The sequence below is a fragment of the Lasioglossum baleicum genome, chromosome 2 (genome assembly GCF_051020765.1).
Source record: "Lasioglossum baleicum chromosome 2, iyLasBale1, whole genome shotgun sequence".
Classification (NCBI taxonomy): Eukaryota; Metazoa; Arthropoda; class Insecta; order Hymenoptera; family Halictidae; genus Lasioglossum; species Lasioglossum baleicum.
Window position 1 is genome coordinate 14,133,560 of NC_134930.1, and position 27,249 is coordinate 14,160,808.

The 27,249-nt window shown below is 39.3% G+C and overlaps 1 protein-coding gene across 2 annotated transcripts in view; it reads right to left on the reverse strand.

The window, feature by feature from the left end:
- Positions 1-27,249, reverse strand: part of LOC143220542 (A disintegrin and metalloproteinase with thrombospondin motifs 7) — a 123,957-nt gene that overhangs the window by 13,506 nt on the left and 83,202 nt on the right. For both annotated transcript variants that reach the window (XM_076446174.1, XM_076446167.1), the window contains one exon: positions 5,287-5,584. In XM_076446174.1, coding sequence (XP_076302289.1) covers positions 5,287-5,584 — 298 coding nt within the window. The remainder of the gene's footprint in view (positions 1-5,286; positions 5,585-27,249) is intronic.

A 27,249-nucleotide genomic window follows, 5' to 3' on the forward strand; every position in this document is an offset into this window, starting at 1 on the left:
CAGTTACACATTTTTGTTATAAATGCATAAAATCCGCAGTCTAATTATAATATATCATATTATAGTATCAATTATAATATGTATTATAATGTATCCATTACCTGTCAAGAGAATTTTTTGATCGTATTCATTGTATCCAAACACTTTGTCAAGACATTTTACAGTGAAGAAGTTATAAATTCGTTCCTTTTTTGCTTCTAAAAATGCACTATCGATACACGCTAAAGAAAAATTGATTTTTGGGTCGCTAAGATTGGAATACTACTTTGAAACGATTAGGTAGGAAAGACGGATATAGAAGTAAGATCCTATGATACTGTGCGGCGCAAATGAAAACCGCGGGCAACGCACGGGGCTAATCCAATTCGTTGGAAACCTGTAATTAACTACAACGAATATCCATTTCTGCCGGCCGATCTATCGGGATAGGCTCGAATGAAATCTTAATTGCACGCCTACAATCAGCCAATCTGCATAACTTAGGACTTGGGGGAACGAGTCTTACGTGTCTGCCAAGTATACGTCTTTTTCGAGATAGCGGCGGGGTTACGCGCGTTTCTAGCCCCTCATTTCGAGTTGGGGAAGATTGATGGGATCGGCGAAAATTAAACGCACCCGTACTAGTCACCGAATTTACTAAACTTTTGCGACCCCTTCGATGGCGACCATTTTTCTTATGTTCAGTGTTCGAAGTATCCTCAAAGTGGAGTCCTGGAGATGGTTTCAGAATTGAAGATTCTTCTGAAAAATCAAAATCTCCTACGACAATTGCAAAATACAGAAATTAGGTAAAAAGTTTCTTTCTTCCTTCACTAATTTTAATCCATTGATAGTTATTGTATTGAGATTCTCTAATTGCTTTCTCAAGTGTCAATGATTCGAATGCATTTTTCTCAGAAATGATTGTGTTTACTTAAATAGGATTTGCTATGGAATTTTATTTATACAGATTGCGTAGTTCAGCAAGTAATTGTTGCAGTTGGCAAGATTTGATTTAGAAGAAATAAAATAATGGAAAATTATGTCTATGAGTTAACACGACCAGAGTTTGAAACTTCGAGACACGAGGGACATGAAGTTGCCAAGAAAAACAAAAAACTAATTTCTTAGAGGGCATTATAAACATTATTTTCCGAGTTAGTCTTCTTAAGGCACTTTAAATATTATGGGAAACTAGTTCCCACGGAGATATTCAATATTCCAAGTTGAATACTTTGAAAAGTTCTGTGACGCAGAGGAAGTTGTGCGCGCCACTTGAAGATGGCGTCCCCATTTACTTTTTCCAATTCTATTGTTTTTGAAACATTATTGATGTAAAAACATATTCTAAACTTTCGGTATAACGTTAAGATAATGCTAATCTAGTGGCAAAACATTTTTGTTATTAATTATTTTTTAACGAAACCTTTACCAACGTGTCCGTGACAATTTTTCTAATTAAATGAGCAACTTTGACACACTACTAAAAAAAAATCAAGGGTAGGGGAAAAATAGTTTAAACAATATTCATCTGAAAATTTGTTCAAAATGAGCACAACGAGATTTGGATATTGTACTTTTCAGATATGAGAAGTGTTGCTCTGATTGTTGAACTTTCAGACTGATCTTCGATGCAGTACAATAATATCAGAGGTAGGGAAGAAAATAGATTACAACATTTATAAATGAACATCAGAACGAACAGCGTGAATTTTTGAAAAAATGAACAAGACAAGATTTGGATACTATGCCCTCGAAATATGATAACCGTTGGCCGGCCCGTTCTCTGCCAGCGGCACCTGTAATTAATAGCGAGACGCAAAGGAGGGCGAGCGCCGACACCTTCTTTTTGGTCTCGTTTTCTTTTCTTTTTGCCGCGGCAATCGGTTCCCTCGGTCTTGTTCCTGCTGCAGCCGGCGCGTATTACAAGTATTTATGCCGTCTACGCATATAATGTAATTGGACGCGTCGAGATACGAAGAGCGTGGGCGTTTCAATGCGACGCGAAGTCTTCGGCGCTTGTCTTTTTACCGGCGCGAACATCTTTGACCAGGTGTACCAGGTAAAAATCGAAATTCAATATTTATGAGGTTGCCCGGGTGGCCGGCCAGACACCAACCGAACCCATCCTCGATAAAATCTCGCCGATGATCCGTCCCCGTTCCTCCACTAATTATCAACGAATCGGATCCGTTTAATATATCATCAACGCGTGCAAAAATTGCAACCGATCCTCGACCAACCCCCACCATTCATTAACCCTATATTTTAGCGACACTCGAACTGTTTATAATCTGCTCTACTAGTTACTAGACCGATGTTAAAAAATTATTAGATTAAATAAATTTAATTTATTAATATCTATCGATGAAGAAAAATGTTCTAACCGAATTGCATGAAACTGAAGTGAAATAGAAATTGATTTCTTTCTTACAAAGAGAGGTCACAGTGGTGGGGTCGTCGATTTTAATGAAACTTTTTCTGGTGAATCCAGAGCAGAAATAAGCAGATCCATGTCCGAGCGTTTTTGACAATACTCATTATTAGACAGCGGATTTTATGCATCTATGAGAAATATAAGTAGGTGTCATTTAAAACATTGAAAACATTAAACGAATTTAGAAATACTTTTATATCATTTACAGCCTATTAAACATATTAAGCGAACAAATAAATTTCTATTTCACTTCAGGTTGTTGCAATTCAGGTAGAAAATTTTTATTTTGCATAAAGATCCGCTGTCTACTCATTATTTATAAAGATAATTAACATTTAATTTTAGAGAGCACACTGTATCTAGTGCTGATAAATAAATGTGGGGCATTCTATATGAATTTATTTCTGACATGTTTAATAGGTTGACAAGAATATAACAGTATTTTGGAATGCCTCTAATAAATTCTTCAGAAAATCCTCAGGCCACAGACAAGACAGCAAATTACGGTAATAAGAAGTTCCGAGTTTAATATTTCATGAGTGGCAGAGAATTTCGTGATCGGGATCGCGTTGATCCTCTCGCGAAAGGGTTAATCCGTAGATCGTACGACTCGGCCTATCCGTTCCGGTTAACAGGATAAGGATCCCTATTTCGAAGCTAATCCGGCAATACCGCGTGTGTCTAATTCATTCGCCGACTCTCCCCGGGGCTGCCCGTTCTTCGGCCCGATTTCTCCCGTTACGCGCTCGCATTCGCTTTTATGCGAGGCCACGCGGAGTAATTGGATACGGCGCGAATATGTTAGCAAACGTTTGCGAACGCGGTGTGTCGCGTGGGCGTGTCCACCGATGCCGAACCTTATCTTCTTATCTCTGTGAAATTGCTCCTCGGGATACGACAAACGTCGCCCCGTTCGACGCTTTTTCCCACCGCTAATTGCCCGACCCGTGTAATTAAAAGGCTGCGACTTCGATACAATCCCCTCCAAAAGGATCAGCCGTGTACACGGTACTTTTCACAGCAACGGTCACAAAATTGCCGATTTATCACCGAGAAACGAGAGATAAGTCTACAGGGTGCCTCGGTCAAATGGAATCATCCAAATACCTATCATATTTCTGATATTTATAATAAATCAAAGTTGTACTGTTTCAAGAGGTACGTCTAACAGCGGGAAGAACTTTTATCAAGGCCGTCCCTATCACGAGATTTTAAGGTCATCGATATTTTTTTAATTGACACCATATATATTTTCTTCGATATTAACACAGAGCATGTAAAGACGAATCCAACGAGTACCATAACCACACCATTCTGATCATTCAGTCACGAGATATCTGTATCTGAAAATTTGTATGTTTGCTGCTTTCAGACAGATATCTCGAGATCGAATAATCCGAACGGTGTGGTTATAGTGCTCGTTGGATTCGTCTTTTCATGCTCTATGACAATATCGAGGAAAATATATAAGGTGTGTCTATTAAAAATATACCTTGAAGCCTCCTTAATAAATGAACTTGAAACTTTGTTCTGAAGAATTTTTTCTTGCAGTAGTAATGCGACCGATATTTGCTTCAGATAATGCTGCGTGTCTCGGAATTGAATGACGATAGGTTTTTGGCGGGGAGTGTACAGGCCGGAAGGTGGACACACAGTCGATCCCTAATTAAACGGTGCAACCTTTTTTCACAGGTGGGCCCACGTAAACACGCGCGTGAAACCGCCTATCTTCGTTCCGGTAGCAATCGTTTGCCGAGTCTAATGGGATCTGGTCGTTTTAATTGTGCGGCTCAATAATGTTGGCGCGAGAGATACTCGCGATGGCAAATGAGCGTAATGTTTCACAGATTACGCCGGGCCCTCTGTCATCTTCGCTAATAATCCCGGAAACTGGTCTCGCCGCGATTAAGGAATAGTTTATCGATGCCACGTTCAAATATCCGAACGAGTTGCCTCTCGTTTCGCCCATCGGATCGGTTCGTGGAATTAACGCGTGGCTTCCCCCTCCCCCTCCCTCTCCTCGCGGTACTTGAAACTTTGATAGCGGAATACTAATCGATAAACGCTGGAATCTTGTCAATTTTGCAGCATGGTCGCGACGACGCGCGACGCGATGATCCTTGCAGGATGTTCTACGTATAGATGATAATGTATAATATTATCTTCGAAATTATGCGGACACCTGCGTGCTGGATTATCGAGTGGATTCTTGGTGCAAGTTTCCAGTTTGGAACATTTTCTTATACCAATTAGATGTTGAAATCGCGTCAATTTAGCGTGGTACAGCGAGACGTGCTGTATTAATGCGACGATTTGTCTTTTGATCGTACGTACTAGCTGATCCGATCCACTCAGTCGCAGTAGAAACCAATATGGCGGGAATACTTGTCGAGAACGACTGAAATCGGCCAACCATACGCGCGTATTACTTTTAAACCAGTGAACTCCGGCCATTAAAACTTACATTTTTGGCATTTTCTCGTCAAAATTTATGGATTTATATAAAAAAAAGTTGAGAATGTTTGATTCCCCAAAGTGAAGTTCAGCCGAATTTTTCAATTTGAGATTTTATCCCAATTTTCATTCATTTGAACGCTTGTCGTTTGTCCTAGGTTTAGAAGCAGTAGAGGATAAAGAAGAAGACGGCGCCGTAGGATTCCCTCAGTTCCTCTCGACATTCAAACTAGAAGAAGTGGGTGGCCTAGTGAAGAATACGACACGAAAATATGGGAAGCAGAAGAGGCAACACCATCAACAGAAGAAGGAGCCGAGTAAAAGAAAGTGAAGAGGAAGCAGCGGTAGAATAAGAAGAGAAGCGGCAGAAGAATAAAAAGATGAAGAAGAGGAGAACGATGGAGAGGGATTCTCACCGCGAGTGCCACAGTTTCTCTCGAGTTTTCTCTTCTTTTTTCGTCGGCGTCTGTTGCGGCTAGCAGCGGTGGCAGCTGCGCCGATCTCGAGCTGCGGCTGTTCGACGGACCTGCGGAACACGAGATGCGGCCTGCCGGTGACCGAGTGCAGTTTCCGGACCTGGCGCATCGTCTTCTCGGCGCCGGCGTCTTCGAGCCTCTCTTCTACATCTCCTTTTCTAACTTGTTCCTCTTCTTCCGGGGACAGGGCGACTGGTTCCAACCAGAACTCGCCGTGCGAGCTCCGCAGCATGCCCGCCTGAAACACGAAACCCGAGAGATCGTGTTACTTCACTTCACATCTAGACTCCCTTTGTTCCGACTCTGACACTTGAACTATCACTGGACCGTGCGCATCCCTTGTGCATTTCTCTTTCGCAAGATGCAAATTTATGGCTGGACCGCGAATCTTTATGCGAAGTAAAAATTGACTGAAGATATTAGGTTTTTGCGTGTGAAATGTCTTTTAATGAGCACAACTCTTTTTCCAAATAGACTTCTTCGTCGAAACAAGCAACATATTTTGTCAATGAATAAGGAGTTTCGTGAAAAATTGAATTTTTTGGTCACGTTCTTCATCTAGAACATTCTCGTAACATTTCGTAGATATTTTTACCATTGTCGAATAGCCTGTTGATTAATTATCACACTTTGATAATGTAAAACAATGTGCTGTCTTTCCACTCATATCTTAATCAGAAGATAGAACCTTTAAAAAGATCAGCTGATTCAATACTAAACTTGAAGATTATAATAGTTAGACTGCTGATCTTTATGCATTTGTGGCATATGAAAATGTCCAAAAAACGGCAAGAATATAAAAGAATTATATTTCATCCCACTTTCTTAAAATGTGTCGACAAAAATTGAAAAATTGTGAGCTTCATTCGCATTCCAAAATCGGATATTTCATATGTACCAACCTAATAAAGACATTTTATTCTTGGTGTAATCATTTGAACAAGCTGAAAGTAATAGATCGGCATTTTTAAATCGTTTCAACCTTTTCACTGTTTTAAAATGATTTGAAGTTCGAGCATCACCGTGCCCCATCGCTAGTCGAACTACGCTCGCCACGCGTTTCAGGACCCTCTTTCAGTTCCTCTCTACTTTTACATCGCTCCAAGCCCCTCTTATTCTCCCCCCGGCTCTGTCTGTTGAGGATTTCTTGAAACGATTATCCCGCCGACTATTTTTACACGGTTTCATCGAGCTCTCCCACGGAATCCGAGATTCGTTTCTGGGATTCCCGGTATCGGCGACCGGATGAATTATATTCTCGCTGAAACTGGTATCCAGGCACGGCAGCCTACCAACTACGGGGAATTTCTTCATCCTGTGGCCTCTCTCGCGGAGAGATAACGTCGTCCGCGACTTTCCACCGTCGATGCCCACGGAGAAATATCGCGGGGAGCTTTCTCGCGCGGCTTTCTCCTCGCAAAATTTATTCCATGAGACACTGTCGCGTCGCGTCGCCATTAGGACGCCTGTGGTTAGCTCGCTAAGACTCCGGTTATTATTGGAACCTAACTTTGTTTCGAATTTGCATTGTCGGTGGAATTAAACAGCGTTCAAAGTAGAGCTCCATGAAATGTTTCTGAGAGATATCAAACTCAGACAATGAAACTTTAAATAATTTTTCATTCTGTGATAAAAATTATAAACGTTTTTAGTTTTAGTCGTTGAATATTGATGTAGGTTGCGAAAATGTTTTATAAAAATCGCAAGTGTCGGGAGTATACAAGAAGGATTACAATCATTACAATTATAAATCAATATGTATGAGAATCAATTTTCTATACGGCTACTAGGATGTGTTCTACAACGATGTTCATCAGCATCGTTCAAGTGTCATCTTTCGGAACTGTATGGGTTATTCGACTGGTAACACCTCTCGAACAAGAAACAGCACAATGTATCCTCTGTCTCTCGATCCCCGCGCAGATTACCCGTGCTCATAGGTATAGCCTTGTCATTAATCATTCCCGATCATCGATAGCATTCAGCATTCCCTGTCAAGTAGCAATTGATTGGCGGAACACCCATCGTCCGATTTCGATGCGATTCTCATTTCACGTCCGCCCCTTTCCCTCTTCATTCTTTCCCACTCTATCTCCTTTTTTCGCTTTTTTCTCGGTTCCACCGCTCTTCCCTTTTATCGCGCCGATGCCAACTGACTCGTTTGACAAGCGTATTAACCCGTGCCATTTGCGATTTCGCAGATTAAAATCATTTTTCCAAACACCATTTTCGAACGCTCTTTTACACTGTTACATATCCCGCGGAACACATTACTGAAACGCTCGACCACTCGATCAGTATATCGATAAAACGATTTTTTTACAATTTGCAAAAACCCATATTGGTGGACATTAATCTAATGTTTGTAAACAAACAAGAGCAGTATGGATATTACTGCAACATTTTAAGAAATGTAAATCGATAAAGCAATTTTAAATTTACAATTTTTGAAAAATCCATATCGGTGGACATTAATCCAATGCTTGTCAATAAAAAAGAGCAGTATGGATATTACTGAAACATTTTAAAAAATGTAACTCGAATTTTTGAAAATCCATATCGGTGGACGCTAACATAATGTATGTAGATAAACAAAAGCTGTATGAGTGTTACTGAAAATTTACGAAAAGAATGTAGATCAATAAAGCGATTTTGAATTTATAATTTTTGAAAATTTGTTCAGAATATGTATAATTGACACAGATCTACGAAATGTATTTTTTAAATTTTCAATATAGGCTTACATAAAAAAGTTGTAACAACAATATCGGTATTTTCTCTGTAGTTCCGACCAATTGCAATTTGCGCAAAATTTTTTTCACGTCTGGTAGTAAACTAATTGCTCCAACTATGTTGTGTCCAAATATTGGGTTGGACCGAAAGTTTGTAGCGTTTTTAAATGAAAATTCGATGTTAACACATTAAGATATACATATATCCTAGATTTATTCAATAACATGATAAGTTACCTGAGAAATGGCTTTCAGAATGGAAAATATGTTATTGAATAAACTTATGAATAAATATCTTAATGTTACCTTCGAATTTTAATTAAAAAATGTTACGAACGTTTCTTCCAATCCAATATCACTGTGATTCACTGTATTTGACAAGTTTCTGGATACTCAGCGAAGGTTTCAGAGGTTCGTCAAGAGATAGGCATCGCAAATCGCAACCATCGCTAGTTTCGACTATCGGCCGAGGCCGACCGTGAAAAATCATGGCGCCAGCCTAACAGAGAGGGGCGAAATAGAAGGGAAGAAGAGAGGAGATAGTCGAAGGACCTCAAAGTGAAAAAGGCCTGGTTGAGCGTGATTCAGCGCCGCATGGGGCCTCGCCGGTTTATTATCCTCTTCCCACCGAGCCGATCCTCGGTTCCTTTCCTTGTTCCACGACGGATTCTTCCTTTTTGCGCCGCCTTCTTTTCGTCTTGTGCGCCCCGCAAACTGCAAACTCCGATCGACTATATAAGGAGTGATTTGTTGCACCGCGATCGCTTCAACCACGCCGCGAACACAGTCGTTCGATCGGTTAACGATCCGCGGGATTTTTCTATGGATCCCGGATCCGCGATCTTTATTTACGCGGACGGTCTTTGATCTCCAAGCCCGTTTTTTTGATCGGCCGAATACAGAACGCGGCAAAAACATGATGGAACGTCTTAAGCTTGTCGAAAACAATCGGTTTGCAATTCGGGAATTTTCTTTGATTATTGCTCGATTATTTTTATACTAAGAATGTTTGTTATTGTACGATTTTAAATTTTTTAATTTTGTAAGATTTGTAAGAATTTCTACGTTTATTCAAAGTTCTCGATTCATCTTTTGCAATTGGAGAGATATTTCGGATTGACTGCAACTTGAATATATTTATTGTATGATACTGTGTGTGTGTGAGTAGTTGTACTTGTTCTTGTAGGATTGTGAACGATTGAATTTTTTAGTTTTATAAGATGATAATAATTGTAAATGTCTGTGACTTCCTCTTTGATGTCATCTTCATTTATTCTCTATTCTTTTTTGTATAAATATCAATATTCTCCTGTTAATTTTTACACAAGTTACACATTGTCTCACCACTGTTGCACCTCCATATTTACATCGTAGTACTCGTATGCGCGTACTAACGCAATAAGCATCAGCAGTTTGTCAGACCTCCCTCAGTAGTTATGCAAGTTTCAATGTCCATAGTAATTAAGGCTTAATATACGTTGAACCTCGTGGTAATTAAGGTCTAATATACGCATGATTATATGTACATGTACTCCTAAGTCCATACTAATTAAAGGTTAATATATTAGGTTTAGTTGCATATGGAATGAAAATATTGATTTTAGAATGCAAATGAAGCTTTCTGATCAGCAAATATTGCAGTAAGTATCCCGTATATCTATGTATATCATTTTAACGATAGTTTGTTTCAATACTGATCAATTTAATTGTCCTGTACACATTTTCTATGATTAGAAAAATTAACATATCGGTGATACCACTGACGTTACTTCGAAATAAGGTAGTATATGATCGTACCTGTGCGCCCAAAAATTATGAAAAAAATCTGACACCCTTCGCACAACCAAACGTGCGTTAGCGAATTTATTTCGATTTTTCTGTCACAAATCGTGGTCGTGAAAAATGAAGGAAACTCAAGACATTTAAAAAGATGCAGTTTCTTTAGAGGAATCACGAACCTACCACTTTTATATTAATTCAGCAATGAGATGCCATTATAAGCATTGCTCACATTTTTGTCCAGACTTTTGGAAATTGTGCGTCGCAGATAAAAAATATAAGTATCGATCTTTTCCACATTTATTCCTCGACAAATTCAGTTAAGTCCTCGCTCACGATTCAGAGGTTGCGGGTCAAGTTTCCCGGAATTTGTCAGCAGCCACTGCAACAAACTCGCGCAAAGAGCAACCACGGATTCTCTCCCACCCCTTCACTCAGTCTCTTTCTGTCTCCGTCTCGATTCTCGCGTGTTCAGAGCAATTAGAGGGAGGTGTGACAGATACGAAGAGGTTTCGCGGCGAAACGAGCAGACAGAGAGCAAGAGGCGGATGAAGACAGAGAGCAAGAGGCGGAGGAAGACAGAGATTCATAGAGAAAGAGAGAGCGATAGAGGGAGATAGAGGAAGGTGCAGAGCATAACACATAGCCGGGCCATAAATTATCGGGCGACGGTCAGAATTAATCGGATCCTAGGAGCAAACGAACGGCAAGACGAGGCCTATTCGCAGATATCGCGCCGGGGCCAATTAAACGAACAAAGACGTCCAAATGGACCGCCGTCGGACAGCTAGGCCGTCATAGAAATATATTTACTTGTGATTGGATGCATTCAACCACCACCGACCACCTCCCCCTATTTCTCTCTCTCTCTCTCTCTCTCTCTCTCTCTCTTTGCCAAGCTGTGGACTGGCGAGTCGTACAGCGACGCACGCATGCACCGGACACCAAATAACGAACGACCAGCAGATCGCAGGATCGATAATGTCTTCATCCATTTCCATTCACCGGGCCGAGTAATACCCCGCACAGAACGAAATTACTTAATTTGCACGGGTTCCGCTCGGACACGACCACCGATCGTTATTTAACCGGACCGAGTGATCTACGGCGACGAGAGATCGTCTTCTGTCCACTTTGCGTCGTTCTCGTCCAGTCGATCTGGTTTCGCAGCAAGTGTGCTGACAATATCATCCGTTTAGCGTCTGCGAATTTTATTCGCTTTTTATTCATGAATTTGAACGTTGATTATCTCATCAGCAAGCTGCGGATCTTTGGGTAGAACCTTTGAACCTTGTAGAGCCTAAACTATCTTACAGATTGTAATTACTAAAATGCGGATCTATGTATCCGAAATAAATGAATGTTCTAAGTCGTTCATAAGAAATAGAAGAGTTAGATGACAAAAAGGAATTTCTTCTTTTAAATATTTTAATAAGTCGAAAATAAGATAACGATATTCTTCAATTCTTCCAATGTCTTCACAATTTTGCTTCTCATAAAATCCGCAGTCTAGTCATTACAATTAATTTTTAAGCCGTGTGCAATATAAACATTGCGCCACCTGTATATGCAGTGGGGTTCACTGCGAATTGCGAACTGACAATTTCTTGTATGCAATTATTAGACTGCGGATCTTTATGCAAAGTAAAAATTGCATCAATCAATTGCAAAGAACAGGAGCCAAATAGAAGCGATATTCATTTTTCTATAATTTTAATAAGCTGAGAAATTAATGTTCTCAAATTCTTTTAATTTGTCAACTGTGTCAAGTTGCACTTACTCATTTTTGTCATAAATGCATCAGATCCGCAGTCTAGTAATTATTCTATCGTCTCCAAGTATACAAGATGTAATAGTAAAGTAACTTTTTCCTTTGCGAAAATGTTCTCCGCGGCCTCGTTAAGGAGTTATTAACGAAAAACGCGCACCAATCAGAGCGCGGCTACTACGGACGAAGTCCGGCTGGACCAATGCCAACGCTACGCTCAACGGGATCAGTGATTGGTCCGTGTTCGTTCGTTAATAACTCCGTAACGAAGCAGCGGAGAACATTTTCGCAAAGGAGAAAGTTACTTGAAATGACCTCCTTAAATATTTTACTTGCTGCTGACATCAGAGCAAAATTTGACACGTAATATAATTAACCGATAAAACAACTATTAAAATGTAACTGCTTCTATTGGGTTGGCAAGAAAGTAATTTCGCTATTTTAAGGTGAAATAGAGTCCAATCTTTTTATTCAAGCAATGAACTTTAATGAATAAGATATTTTCCCTTTTGTTCAATGATCTTTTGCAAAAAAGAATAAATACGAAAATATTTTATCGAGTTAAAATACCGAAATTACTTTCTTACCAACCCAATATTTTATCATTACCTCTGCCACGAATTTTTGTTAATTGAATTGGTAGCTGGGGCAACGTTGGATGTGAGATTTCCTTAAGGTCTTAAGCTTTTATTGTTCTCCCATCAAATCCTGCACTCCAATTTTGTTCCAGCCAACAATTTAATTATTGAATTAAATGGTTGGATGATATGAAGTGAAAATTTTGCCGAAGAGCAGGACTTGATGGGAGAACAATAAAAGTTAATAGACTTTAATGAAATCTCACATCCAACATTGCTCCAGCCACCAATTCAATCGTTCTGATTTGCACCATTTCTGTATCGAACGGTTGAATCGGAAGAAAACTCGATTGGAAAAGGAGTAGCGTCTCGAAACGATCGTGATAATGCCGAGGAACACGAGATAAATCCGCGGACCACTGTATCCGACAATGAACAATAGCCAGAAACAGCTCCGTCGTCGCAAGGAGCCGAATCTCTGCGACAATGAAGCTCAATTAACGGCCGCGCAACGGGAGAAACGAGAACAAGATCTACAATACAAAAGCGGTCGGGATAAGACAGAAACACACAGCAAACCACCGCGAGATAAATCCGGATTAATTTCGAACGAAGAGCGGCCGAGTGTAGCCAACAGAGAAGAACAGAAAAATTGCCGAGCCTCTCGTAAAAGGGATGGAGTTACAGCAAATAATATCATACTTTTCGCAGTTAACCGGTTTCGCGAAGCAAATTGCTGCGACGGTCTACTAGAATTTATGCGACCGGCAATTTATGTAGATCCGACCAGTTGCCCGTTCGAACGAAAAAAAATTCGAGAGTTTACAATAAATTCACCGCTTAATGAACTTCTAAACGCGACAGCGTCCATACACAACGAGCTCTCTGTGTACCTTGTCCACCCTGTTAGTTTGATTTAGGACGCTGTCGTCGACTTCGACGCCAGACCACACCGTGGAAATGTATATAGCGCAGAGAAAATGACCTAACGGCGATTGAAAATTGATTTCTATAATATTAAAATTAAAATTTAAAGATAAAATGGAAACATTCATAGGTTTAATCAATAATATGATAAGTTACTGTGAAAATGGAAAGTACTAATAGAATGGAAAATATGTTCTCGAATAAACCCCTACGAATCTTAATTTTATCTTTGAATTTTAATTGAAAGACGCCATGAACTTTCGTTCCAACCCAATATTACTAGACCTCTTATTTTATACATAATTTCATTAATAAAGCTGAGAATGTCCGTTTACGTAAGCTTTCACAGGGAATTTATATTTTTCATTCTTTTTTAATTACCTTGAATGACCATATCGTTGAAATTGCCTCGCGAAACATGTAGTTCCATTTTAAAAAAAACTAGGTTGACCTCCAAATCTCCTAAGTACCTTCACCTGAAAATAAGTTATTTATTTTCGAGGCCCGTCGAAACCAAACAACTTTTGTCGTATAAAAATGTAGAAGTTATTCAAGTGGCTTGTCATAGGTGACACCCTCTATATACAAAATGAGCGAAACACAAAATGGAGGAAAGATGAATTCAATCATCACTAATACATTATTTAGAACTGATCCAAATCATTAAGAGAAGAAATCAATTTTGATGTGATTTTTATTTAGCATAAAAATCTTCGGCCCTTGATGTAAGAGTTCATTTTTTCAGCCGGCCTAATTAGCAAGTATGCTCGAGTATTTGATCAGAGACGGTGGGATAAAGTGGATCCTGTTAGTTAGGGGATAGCTGGGGTCCAGAGGGATCGATAGATGATACAAGTCGAAGTTAGGTTCGTCCTCGAATTCGCTGCCGAGCGAGAAATTGAATTATGGATCGGCGGCCGTGAAAGAACGATCCTGCACGTACTCGAGCCTCTCCGAATCGTTCCGAACCGAGGACGGAACTGAATGGGGAACGGAACAGTATCAGCATGGAGAACGCAATGGCCACGTAACAGCCACGCAATGGCCACGCAATGGCCACTGGCCAATTATTTACGAGTGCGTCTACCCGGTAACGAAAGGTTAGGAGGCGTGAATTCGTGTAGGGACGCTCGCACACGTTCACGCGATTTGATTCAATGTTCTCCGTTCTAGGGGAACAGGTTCCAGAGAGTGTTCCGCTTCTGCTCCGCTCTCTCGTTCAACATATAATTATCGGTAATAGGTAATCAGAGGAGTCGCGCGTTCCCCCCTTCGTCCAATTAATGCGTATCTATTCCGCCGGATCTGAAGACAGGGTGGTCCATATTACTTTCGGCAAATAGCCTTTTAATAGAGCACCCTTCGCTCGATCCTTCTGATCAAAATTTAAGAAAAATCTTCTGTCGCTCCTCTATGAATCACTGGATCGCCATCGACGATAATAGCGATGAGTAGATCGCAGATTTTATGTATTTCTCACAAAGTCCATTGGGACGGACACAAAATAGCAGAAGCATTAGAAGAATTTCATAATACTGTTACATTTAAATGATTCATACCAGTTTCTTTCGATTCAGTTAGAATATTTTTATTTTGCATGAAGATCCGCAATCTACTGATAGGCTTCCGGTGTAAGTAACGTGTTGAAGGAGACGCGAATTTTGTGGAGGCTTCCGCGATTCCGGCCCAGCGTGTTTCGATAGAGACGAAGCGAAACGCAGGGCCGTCGATAATTGGAGATAAGCGGGGCCGGAGCAAGCTCCAGTTACCAGGAATTAACAGGGATCCTTTTCTTTTGAAATAGAATCAAATTCGCCCGGCCCCGTGACACTGCACTGGGAAACTCTGTTCCTGCTATCTCTCTCCCTCTTCCTCTCTGTCACGCTTTGCGAACGATAGCGTGGACCCGGATTAAGTCGTATCCAGAGCTCGCTCTACGGCAGAGTGGCATTCCAAACCGCCTGGAGGAGCTCTCATCCTAGGTTCCTAGAGCCTCCTCTAGAAAGAAAATTTTTGTCACTCAGTATACTTCCTGGCGATATTGTTTTTCAATGTCTGAGACTGTAGAGAGACTCTGCTAATCTTGGAGTTGTTCTGGGATGAAGGGTGAAGGGACTCCTGTCGATGGTTAGGTGATTTTGCAGGGTTCCAAATCGTAGGATTGAGTACAGCATTTTTATTTTTACAAAATACTGGTTTTCTCTAAAAAAAACTCGAGGGTTGTTTTCACCCTCTCAATCGTGGACTGTGTTAGGTGGCTTTGCAGGGTTCCAAGTCGAATTGAGTGCAGCAATTTTATTTTTACAAAATTAGTGACGCATTTGATACTGGATTTCTCTAAAAATCTCGAGGGTTGTTTTCACCCTTTCAATCGTGGACTGTGTTAGGTGGCTTTGCAGGGTTCCAAGTCGAATTGAGTGCAGCAATTTTATTTTTACAAAATTAGTGACGCATTTGATACTGGTTCTCTCTAAAAAAATTCGAGGGTTGTTTTCACCCTTTCAATATGAATAATGGGTTAGGTGATCTTGGTGGGATCAGTGGTAGAATTGAGTAAATCAATTTTATTAACAACATTAGTAACGCATTCGTTACTGGTCCTTAATAAAAAAAGTTAAGGGCTGTTTTCACCATCTCAATATGGATGATGCTTACAATAAAAAAGCTATGTCGACAGTTCGAGACATTATTTTTTCTTGTGAAACCTCAAATAGGCAGTGATCCAATAATAGCGTCACTTCTTGAACTAATTGGTACGTAATGAATTTGATAACTTGTTGCAGAAATGCTGGTTCGCGCAAATGAAGGGTTAATTGAAACTCCACAATGCGGTTTGTCGCCACGTTATAGAAACCGACTCGTCGAAATGTTCAACCTCGACTCGCATCACCGGCTGGAGTTGATAGTGATCACCGTTCCGTGGATTTGAATTTACATTTTTATTGGCAGTATTTTAATTTGATAGTAATGATACCTACAGAATCGGGAAAGGAACAGTAAAGGGGAATTGTCTGGAATAGGAATTGAATGGCAATGATTTCGACTCATCAAAAATAAAAGTTGTCTACACTTGCAGAACCGTCTGGAATTTCATTTTAATGCTGATATTGTTCGTTTATTTAATACCAACAGTGTTTTTAGATAAAAAATAAAATGATTTAGTGCCACTACTGCGTGGAATTTTATTTAGTGCTAACAGTGTTGGCAGATCAAAAATAAAATCACTTGGAAAACATAAAGGATGGAATTTCTCATTTGAATGAAAATATAATATTTGGCTCAGCGTGGTCGCGTGCGTTTTTATTTCAAATAAATTCTACTACATTTCTTTTAATAAAAATGGTTATGTCGGTTGTTTTATCGAGCTTCGAATGAAAGCTCAATAAATATGTATTGCCCACTGTACGATATATATATAATAATATGCTATAATGCATCAAATCTGCAGTCTAGTTACATTTTCGATTTTCGAAAAATCGCCGACATTTAAACCGTTATAATTCCAGAAAAAATAATCCTGCAATATTGAATCAGGACTCATTTTAAAGCTTGAATCCTCTACTTTCGTAACCTATCGCTCATTTTTACCGGAGATATATTTGTATGATGCAGCGAGTAGGAATCTGAAGACATGATTTTTATCGAAACGCTTCAAATTGAACCGTCTATAAAATTATTAAAAAATGTTCTTCGAGGATGATTCCATCATAGATTTCAAGATTGAACTTTTCCCTTTCCAACGAACCCTAAAACTTAGATCTACGATTTTTTCTGCAGCCTCATGAAACAAAAATAAAGTCCTCACTTTTCATTCAAAGTGCAATAAAGCACCTTCAAAAAATCGTACAACAAATTGTACGGACTTATCTTAAAGAGAAAGCTTTGATCTTTAAATTCATAGTACGTTCACTCACGAAAAAACTTTCCAAAATGTTTAGAAACCTTTTTACAAAATTATTTGGTGACAAGATAAACAAACAATCAGTCGAACGCAATACAGAGGCTAACATAATAAAACATTTGCATTTATCTGAGGTCTACCTTGTTGCGATCATTGTCAAGCTACAGGACATAAAGCTTGTTCACGTACGCAGCTCTCCCAGTTTATCTACAGTCTTCGCGATACCACCGGTGCTTTAAACTTCTCCATTTTATGTCGCATAAAACAGAGGAACCCTTGTCCGTATTTTGTCGCTGTCGCTACTGTCTGTCTCGCGTCTGATGCCACGGACTCCCCTTCATTTTCGCACGAATTACCGAATAAGGCATTAAACTGTCCGAATAATCCGCTCGTTCAATTTTATCCATCCGCTCGCAATCTCGGAAGCAACGGCCGAGTTGGTTTCTGGTGTCTATCGACCGAATTTAACGTTACGGATCGAATAATAAATAATCGTCGATAACTAGACTGCGGATTTGATGTCTTTGTGATAAAAATGAGCAGGTGTAATTTAAAATACGAAGAACATTAGAAGAATTTAAATATACTATTATATTATTTTCAATCTATTAAACGTGTTAAGACACGAATTCAATTTTTATTCCATGCTAGTTTGTTGCAATTCAAGTAGACAGTTTTCATACTCACAAAAATGAGTAACTGCGATTTCACATAGTGTTAAGATTGAAAGCATTAAATAGCAACAATATAATACTTTCGATCTAGAAGAATGATTAAAGAAAGGAAAATTGTTATGAAATGGCTCATGTATCGTATAACTAGACTGCGGATCTTTATGCAAAATAAAAATGTTCTGCATTTATTATGGGAAGCAGCAAAAATTAAAAATTGATTTAATCTCTTAATGGCTTTGTTACATTAAAAACATCATTACAATGTTCTTAAATTTTTCTGATCTTTTACTATTTTATATTTCACGCAACCAATATCTTCATAAATGCATAAAGATCCGCAGGCAGCTTATAACAAATGCAGACAATTTTTATTTTGCATAAAGATCCGCAGTCTATTGATAACGTATGTCTCGTATAAATAATGCAATGTAGACGATAAACCTGGAACGGAAGCGTTCAAATTTATCACTGCGATTGTTGAAATAGACAGTGAAATAAATATTTATTTCTTCTCTAGTGGCTTAACAATTTGGGAATATAGTGTGCCACAATTCCCTTAGCACATTCAGATATTTGATGTCGAAAATCCTCATAAATTCATAGTGTCAAGTTTGTTTTCTGTAAAAGAGTTTTTAACAAAATATGTTATCCTTTTCTGATGAATGAAGTTAATTATTATCTTTTTTTGTATTAGAGATTAACCATAACAATACATATATATATATTTATAATTGATTTGTGTTATTATCTTCATTCATCAAGAAAGGACAACATACCTCGCTAAAAACTCTTTTACAGAAAACAAACAATTTGTTACTTGACACCTCTATCCATCCACCCCTCCAATTCATTATTTTAGAATGGATATTTAAGATTTGGCTTGAATTATCGGTAATTATGAATATTAGTTCACGAATGAGGAGCATCGGGGGGATGACAGTTGAAGTGATGGTCGCCTACTGATCAATTCGTACGAATGGATCCCCCGTTCCCAGGTTGGACGTGTGGGGACTGCTCGCCAGTCCTATCATGCTCAACGAAGAAACGTGATTCTCTTCGTTCAGTCCTATATTTTTCGAACTATCTCCGCCGGAACTTTCAGCCCCCGAAGTGTCGACCCAGATGTAACAGATAGAATTGTTCGAGTACCCGGCGAAAGCTCCACCCGGCTCGAATACATGAGCAGAATCGAGCCTTGGAAGCGCTATACGTTATTCCAACGAAAGATAATTTTTCTTTTTGGCCCTCAGCTCGGCACGGTTCGTTCTTACCTTGTCCATGCACCTCTGTTTAATGCTAAACCTATCGATCCCCTAGCGTAACTGATACGTGTCGTTTTGTCAAAATAACTCGACCTTTAGTTTCTATTTTTTATCTCGTCCGTTAAGAGTAGGTACATGGAGAAAAGGAAAAAACCAAGTTTTTACCCCATTTTCTCGATTTAATCATGTATAAAAATTCTAAAAGAAATCCGACACATTTAGCATGTCGAGCCAGATATTTGCAAAATTTTTTCCGATTTTTTAGTTGCACACTCCGATTGTAGAAATGAAAACCCCGGAAAAATGCAGATTTCATATTGAAGCTTAAGAGCGACAACCTTGGAAATTAATTTAGTAATAAGGCAGTGTCGTCAACACTATCTCCAATTTTTTAAATATTTTTAGTTAGGGTGCGTCATAATTAAAAAAAATAAAAAGCATTTTTTTTACGTTTCCCGTAAGATCTCAGAAGAAATGACCCGAGATGAGACCTTCAGCCACACTCTGACTTGTGTCACCCTCTAAATACGATAACTTTCTCCCCAAGCATTTTCTCGTATCTGTGTAAATAACAAAGTTATTAACACTAAACCTCCCACGAGGGGTCAAATGACCCATTTTAGATTTTTTATTTGACCATTATTGAGATCGTAAAGGTGTTTTCATGGGACTTCATTGAATACATTTTTTGACCCACAATTTTTATTGATATTGTGCGGGAAAGAATGGTTTTAGGTTGGAAGATAACCCCCTAAAATTTCAAGTCGCTAACTCTTCAATATAAGGATGATATGAGGGTAAATACCCTTAACTGTATCATTTTTTTTCTCGGTTGTTAATTAAGATATTAGGATAAAAAAAAAACGAAAATTTTCGAACTTACCTCCTTCATATCATATATTTTTTTGCAAGCAACCCTTCGAGTGACCACTTCCAAAAAAATCAAGAATACATTCAATAATATCAATAAAAATTGTTTAGCGTTAAGGGTTGCAGAGTTAGGTAGAACACCCAGTATGAATTGTGTGGTGTATAAATTGCCATGGATTGTGTGATCAGTTCAATTGTGAAACATATTGGTCGGAGAAAGAATTCGAGTATCGAGGTTCTACCGTAATTTCAGGGACATAACCTCGTCCCCCACCCCTTGGTTCATTATTACAACGTCGTGACAAGTGTACACGCCCATGCTCCTTGTAAACGTGCCTTATCTTCTGGCTAAGGGGAACGCAATCGATCGATCGCTGGACGTGACGTAATCGTCGCGATCCTTTGCTCGATTAATCGGCGAATGGTGGCGCGAACGGTATCGCGCAATTGACATTTCAAATAATTTATCGGCTCGTTAATAAATCGAACCGCGGCGAAACACGGAAGCGTATTATTCTAGTACCCTAAGTTCTTGTACATGTATACATAATAGTAAATGTGTCTCACTGTAAATTTCGATCCTGTCCAAAGTTAACTTTCCTGAAAGTAAATGGCTTAAAAATTAAAGATATCTACTAACAAATTCCTGTGCATTTAAATGAGTAAACTTCTAATGTGTAACCTCGTGTCCTCATATTTAAAGATTTGGAAAATTATTAACACCGAACCTATAAACGGTAAAATTTGCTAGTAAAATTAGCTATGAATTGTCTTATGAAAATAATATTTATTTAGATTTTGTGCAATTTTTATGACAATACATGCACGTATGGTTGAATAAAATAAAATCTATTGAATCAATTCCCATGAAGGCATCTTCATAAGTTCAATAATTGTAACATGAAAAATTTGATATCAAAATAAAGTTTAATCAATTGCAACAAAAAGAGGCGAATACAAGTTTTTTTCTTTCTTTTATAATTTTAATACGCTAAATTTTAGAAACGTTTTACGAAATCGGACATTCCGTATGCAACAATATAACATGTCGCTTGATACTTACAATTAGAATTACCGCCTAAATGAAAACTGTATTTACCCGACTAAAAAAGTTTGCAGGGTTTAATAAAAGTATGAAAAAAAAATACAGTGATTGTTCACGAACGCAGCTAGGATGGACTAAATTTTCTCAGAGTTATTTTCTTAAGGTTAGTAAAAAATTCGTTCAATAGTTTAATCGTACAGACGATTCTGAACAATTACTGCTCAAATTTGGAACGGAGTTGAAAATTTAGGGTAGCGTTCGGCCCTCGAGGACGCGGATCGTCCAACTCGATTTGGCGTTGGTCCGAGTGCTTAATTGGCGTAATCTCGTCTTTTCAGTGGGAATGATTCGCAGTTTGTCAGGGACAGAAGCGCGTCCGAGCGCGACGCAATGCAAAAGGGGGAGAGGCTGGGCTTTTGAAATTCCAACGATTTTCGATGAAACGAAATGCGGCTAGCCACGCAATCACCGTGCCAGAAGTGGCAGTCGTGGAACGATCTATAGGGTGATCCAAATGCCTCGCTTCCAATCGATAATAAAAATAAACTATTAGTAAATTCTTCGGAACGGTGTCTCTCTTTGTAGTTTCTTCATTCACTGCCGGCTAAACGCTTCTAACATTTAAGTGGTGGAATCCGAGTCCATTTCAACCCAAAGTTAATAACGTCTTACAAGGGAAGGACCGCAAGTGTCCGACTTCGATCTTGATAATTTATTGTGACCTGATGGTATGTGGAAATCTAATTATGTATGCAAAATATTAGGTGTAGTTACTCAACAGTTTTAAAGATATAAACAATTAAAGTTTCATTCTTGTGAATCACGCAACCTGTATATCAACAAGATATGAAACTTTAATTGTATACATATATCTTTAAAACCATTGAGTAACTACACCTAATATTCTGCATACATAATTAGGGATCCATATACCATCATCTCAGAAAAAATTATCAAAATCGAAGTCAAATACTTGGGGTCCTTCCCTTGTTAGTAGGACGATCGACAGAATTTGAGAATGTTAATATGTTAATATACAGGGTGAGGACTTGTACCGAAAATATCTCCGTTGTTTTTAGTAATACAACAATATGTTCCAGACAGAAAATGGTTGGTTCAGTGGGGCAACAATTGTGACAAAGAGGTTTTTTCCTCTAGATCATATTTTCCGATATTTCAATATCGATATCGTCGTTTTTTAAAATGGACCCACCTGTTTTGATTAGTATAACATTACAGCTAATGAAAAGACAAATTCAGCCATGTATAATATGTCGACCTTCAAATGACCTTCGAAGGAGTTATTCTTCAAAAAGCATAACTTGAAGTACGAACACCATGTTTATGGTTATGTACTCTACCAGGTACTCTGGTGGTTACTGTTTATTATTATTACTGGTTATTATGTACTCTACCATTATTATTATTATACTCTTTTTAGAAATATATTTTGAGTTGTGTCACTTTTTTCTTATGAATGAACGACATACCTTTTAGGTTGCAACCTCATGTAGCTGGCCGTTATAAAGCCACACCTGAAGGGTTAAACTACAAAGTCGAACAGAAGGAGAAAACGATTTCTTTGCCTAACAGGAAAAAGAAATTCCCTTTAATTTGGGAGACGAGATCTACAGCGATCGCCAAGGGGAAAAGAAGCTCCGGAACCCGGTGATTTCCAGATAAAAGGCACGCGAGTATTCCTTAGGGTTGCTTTCACAGCATTATGAATGGGCCTGCATAAAGGGCGGCCAAACAGAGAGATAGAGAGAGAGCGAGAGGGAGAGGAGTGTACCAACATTGGAAGAAGAGGTACGAGAGTAGAAAGGGAGAGGAGGAAGGGAGCAAGGATCTCGATGATGATAAATGCTTCCTGCGGCGGAATGTGATTTATGCCGTCATTAGAATAGTCGCCACGAACCTCCTGTGTGTGGGTGGCACATAATGATCGCTACCACGTACCTATGTACGTGTATACTCCCTTCCTAACTCTCTCTCTCTTCTTGGTTGGCTCGACAAAAAATTGCGTGTTAGTCCATGTAAAACGTTACATTGGGAACATAAGCACAAACAATATAATTAAGAACAGGCTTAGTACATTTAAACATTCTACACGGAACTAAAATAGAAAATCTAAATAAATAATCTCGTAAATACAAATATACTGTTTTCGCTGTGTACAATATTATAAATCGCACCATTCCATTTTCACTATTAATATATTGAATTTGACGCAATTAAATATTTTTGCCGCCAAAATAGAATATCTAAATAAATAATCTCAAAGATATAAAATCTGGTTTCGTTGTCGACAATATTATAAATAGCACAATTATATCTGATGTTCGCAGAATACAATGGAAACTAGGGGACGCAGAAAATGGGAGAAAGTGATTTCCCTTTTCTCTCCTGTTCCTTTTTCAAAAGAGGGGAGAAAGGGAACTTGCGTTCGCCGTGTTTATTAGGGATTAGTTTAATGGCCCTGGGGTCCAATATCGATCATTCTCGCTGTTGTGTGTCGTTTTTAATGTCGCCGTGATTGATCGACGACGCAATTAATTACGGTAATGGCTCCGTAGTTTCGGCGGTCTTGTCGTCACCCCCTTCCCCTGCCCTCAAAAAAGAGCCCCGTCCTCCGTAAATTTCTGGTTCGCTCGTTATTGCTGTAACCTTCGCTAAAGTATCGCGACAATAATTATTGTCCGGCCGTTCTTCGTCGTTTACTCTCTTTGCTTCAATATTTCTTCCCCTGTTGTTCCCGTTAAAGCGTCGTTAACAATTTTCTACGTCAGATGGTATATTGACGATCAGTTAGAATATCAATAATGTGAATATAATATTAATTTCACTCTTACTGTATTTTTTCATTGCGTCTCATATTCGTTTTCCTTTAAGTACGGAATACTTTTAATTTAACTTCAAGAAAGACAGAAGAGGTTTTGTGCACTGTATAGATTGAAATGTCAATAACAATTCTTTCTAAGAAAGTAAATATACAAGATATTAAAAACGTTAAAGTATGTTATCGTCTTGCAAATATACAAGATAATAAAATTTTAAGAGGTGTGTCGTCCTCTTCTCTACAATCTTGCCTCGCAGAGTGAACATAGAAGGAAATATGCTGTTCTGTGATAAACTACAGTTAATTAACACAATAATATACTGCCTGATGTAAATTACAAGTCGCCATTGACTTTCCGGGTTCGACTAAACAAACACTATTTCATCTCACGAGGCGCAGCGATCCGCGTAGCGTGTCTACCTTCCATTGTGACACCCCGGCAGGATTGAACGTGGTTTCCTGCGTCGATAAATTAGCTGCTTCCAATTACGCGTTTAAAAACAACACGATCGCCGTCCGCGATAACAATATATTCCGATAAACGTCATAAAAATCGGCTATGAACATATTGCCGCTCGTATTCCATTATTCTCTAACATCTCGGGATCGTAAAGCAGCATTATCTTTTCTGCGATCGTTCCAGGCTGGGTATGTACCTGGAATCGGGATCGTTGCGAGACCCAAGACACGATTGTTTCTTCGTGGAAGAGAGAGAAAGAGAGTCGAGATCAAGAGAATCGATGCTCGCGATCGCCAAAGCCGAGGCATTCCTTGATCTCGTTACTCTTGCTCTCTGTCCGCCTTGGTAATGCTTGGTACAAATTCCGCGAACTCTGACGATCAAGGTGTTACGTTCCCCGATGCTGAATGGGCCGATTACTGTCACCGATGAAATAAACGCGATCGTTGTTCACCTCTTGCCATCCTGCTCCTCTCTCTTTCTCTTGTTCTCTCTCTCTCTCTCTCTCTCTCTCTCTCTCTTTTTCTCGGTCGATGTTACACGTGACGACGTGACAGGGAACGCGTGTAACGAAACGTACTGCGATTTATGCTTCCCGACGCGACAGGCAGAGGTCGACGAATTTCGGTAGATCTTCCGGATTATTCAGAACTGATCCCGTACAACGGCCAGGGATCTATCGATCTTCCATGGTCTTCGGTGTGGCTTGACGATTGACATTTACAGTGTTGCGTGTCGTTGATTTTCTCTATTGATTTACTTTCGTTCAGCTCTCGTATGTTAATTGGTTCTCAAAACTCATCAGTAGTTCCCAGAAGATTCAGCCTCAGCAGTTTCCAGTCAATTCAGTCTCAGCATGTGTCATAGATCTCAGCCTCCCTCAGTTTATTAAATCGCAATAATCCTCAGCATTTCTCACATGCTTAAATCTCAGTAGCTCTCAACAGCTCTCATGTGATAGGTTCTCTGTTGTTCTCAAACCATTTCAGTCGTTCTCAGCCAATTTCAGTCGTTCTTTGTCGTTCTTAGACAATTTCAATCGTTCTCAGTTAATTTCAGTAGTTCTCTGTCATTCTCAGACAATTTCAATCGTTCTCAGCCAATTTCATTCAATTTCAGTCGTTCTCAGACATTCTCAGAAGTTCTCAGACATTCCAAGTCGTTCTAAATTGGCCAACGAGCTCTTTGTTCCTAATTTTCGCATATTTTCCTCCACTCTGTTTTTACATCTGAAATTCCTTTATCTTAGCCACTTCCAGTCGCAAACGCTCTCGTTCCGATCACATTAATTTTCCCCAGCAAAATGTTCTCATTCCCCACAAACTTGTCGATGGAATTTCGCGAAACTAGCCAGAATAAATCGCCCCACTCTCGTATATCGTCGTGTACTGCCACAATCTAATATATAGTATCCAAGCGTTAGTCAAATTTTCCAGTATTTAGTTTCGTAACATCGTTATTCTCGAAGTGGTTAAAAACGGTTGTAACCGTGGCGTATTGTTTTCACAAAATCTGCTACCGGTAGTACCATTCCGCGGCCGCGTAATTGAACATTTTATCTCGAATATCGCCAACAGTATAGCGAGAGTACACACATACACACGTCGCGCCTGCCGTATGTACCGCGGCTGCCAAAAGTTTCCGGCCGAAATGTAATTCTATCGTATCCGTTACGCGAAATGCGGCCGAGCGTGGAACTCCCCTCGCGAAATCATGGCATATTCTGCAACTTAAAAAAGCTGTGGGCTTCATCGAATTTTTCGGAAAACCGATTTATTACCTCAAAATTCAATATCAGCGTGATTTTATGTTCGGGCGTTTCTGCAACAACATTTTCTCCCCTTTGTGCGGAAATGGAGCGGCTTTTGAAAAAAACGAGATGTCGTGAAAGGAGGTCAATTATGATTTTATAATAGCCTTTCCATTGTCAGCCATGACATTGCTCTGTCGAAAATGCTTTAATTGTTTCAACAAAAGGACACGAAACATTGTTCGACTTCAACGAGTCTATCATTTATTCGAAATATAATTGATAAATTTCAATTACAATTATTGTAACTCTCACTCTTTTTCAAAAAATTTGTAGCTGTACAACGAATTAAAATGGTGCAATTTCAGGCTTTTAATAATAGGATGTACTGAATGGTCCACAGGTAACAATTGTCTAGAATTGACTTCTTTGTTCACTAAACTTATAGCCAAGTTTGATTTTTTGCAGAAAAAGTTTACCATTGTGCAACGAGTCGAAATCGTAGAATTTCATCTGGAGAATCAGCATTGTGTGTATTGTCGGTAGATCCGTCGTCAATTGTCCGTCATAGTCTTCACGGTCTCCTAGGTTTCATCGATCGCATAGCCAGGTATGCGGTGCCGATTTGTCACCGGTCCGAACGGTTACCAACGAATGTCAAAGCTAATTGAATTTGATCGGCCGACGACCCGTGAAGTATTGCATTAGGATTGTCGTTGCGCGACAATAGCCGCGATCTGTCACCGTGGCAATCCTTCGTCTCGCGCTCCTTTGTTTTCCATCCGTTTTCATAATTGCACGAGGCCGCCCTCTGTACACACAGCCGCAAACGTACAACACACATTCTGTCCACGATTGCGATCTACGCCGTTCCTACGATCCTCGATCCTTCGTTTCTATTCCGCTCGCGTGACTCACCGAGCTCGCAAAAAACTGATACGAGATCATTATCTCGCCGGGCACCGAGGCGATCCGTTTTTTGAGTCTCGTTAGCCGCTTGGATTCTTTGCTGACATTCATTTTTCCACGCTGCTTTTTCCTGGGAAAATCAATTCGTTGTGTCTCAATTGTTTTATGAAATTATACCGGGTGCATTCTCTCTCTGTTAGGCGACTGAAAGACTTCACTTCTTTCAATATTCACATTTGTTGCATTTGGACATTTTATAAGCTAATCTTTTAACGATATTTTAAAGTGGTCAGCAATTTTTTGACGATACCTTAAATTCTTTGAAAACACGAATCCAACGAGTACAATCAATTTCATTTTCGAGATACAGTGACTCCCTTTTTTTGGGAAGCTAGAGCAATTAGTTTAC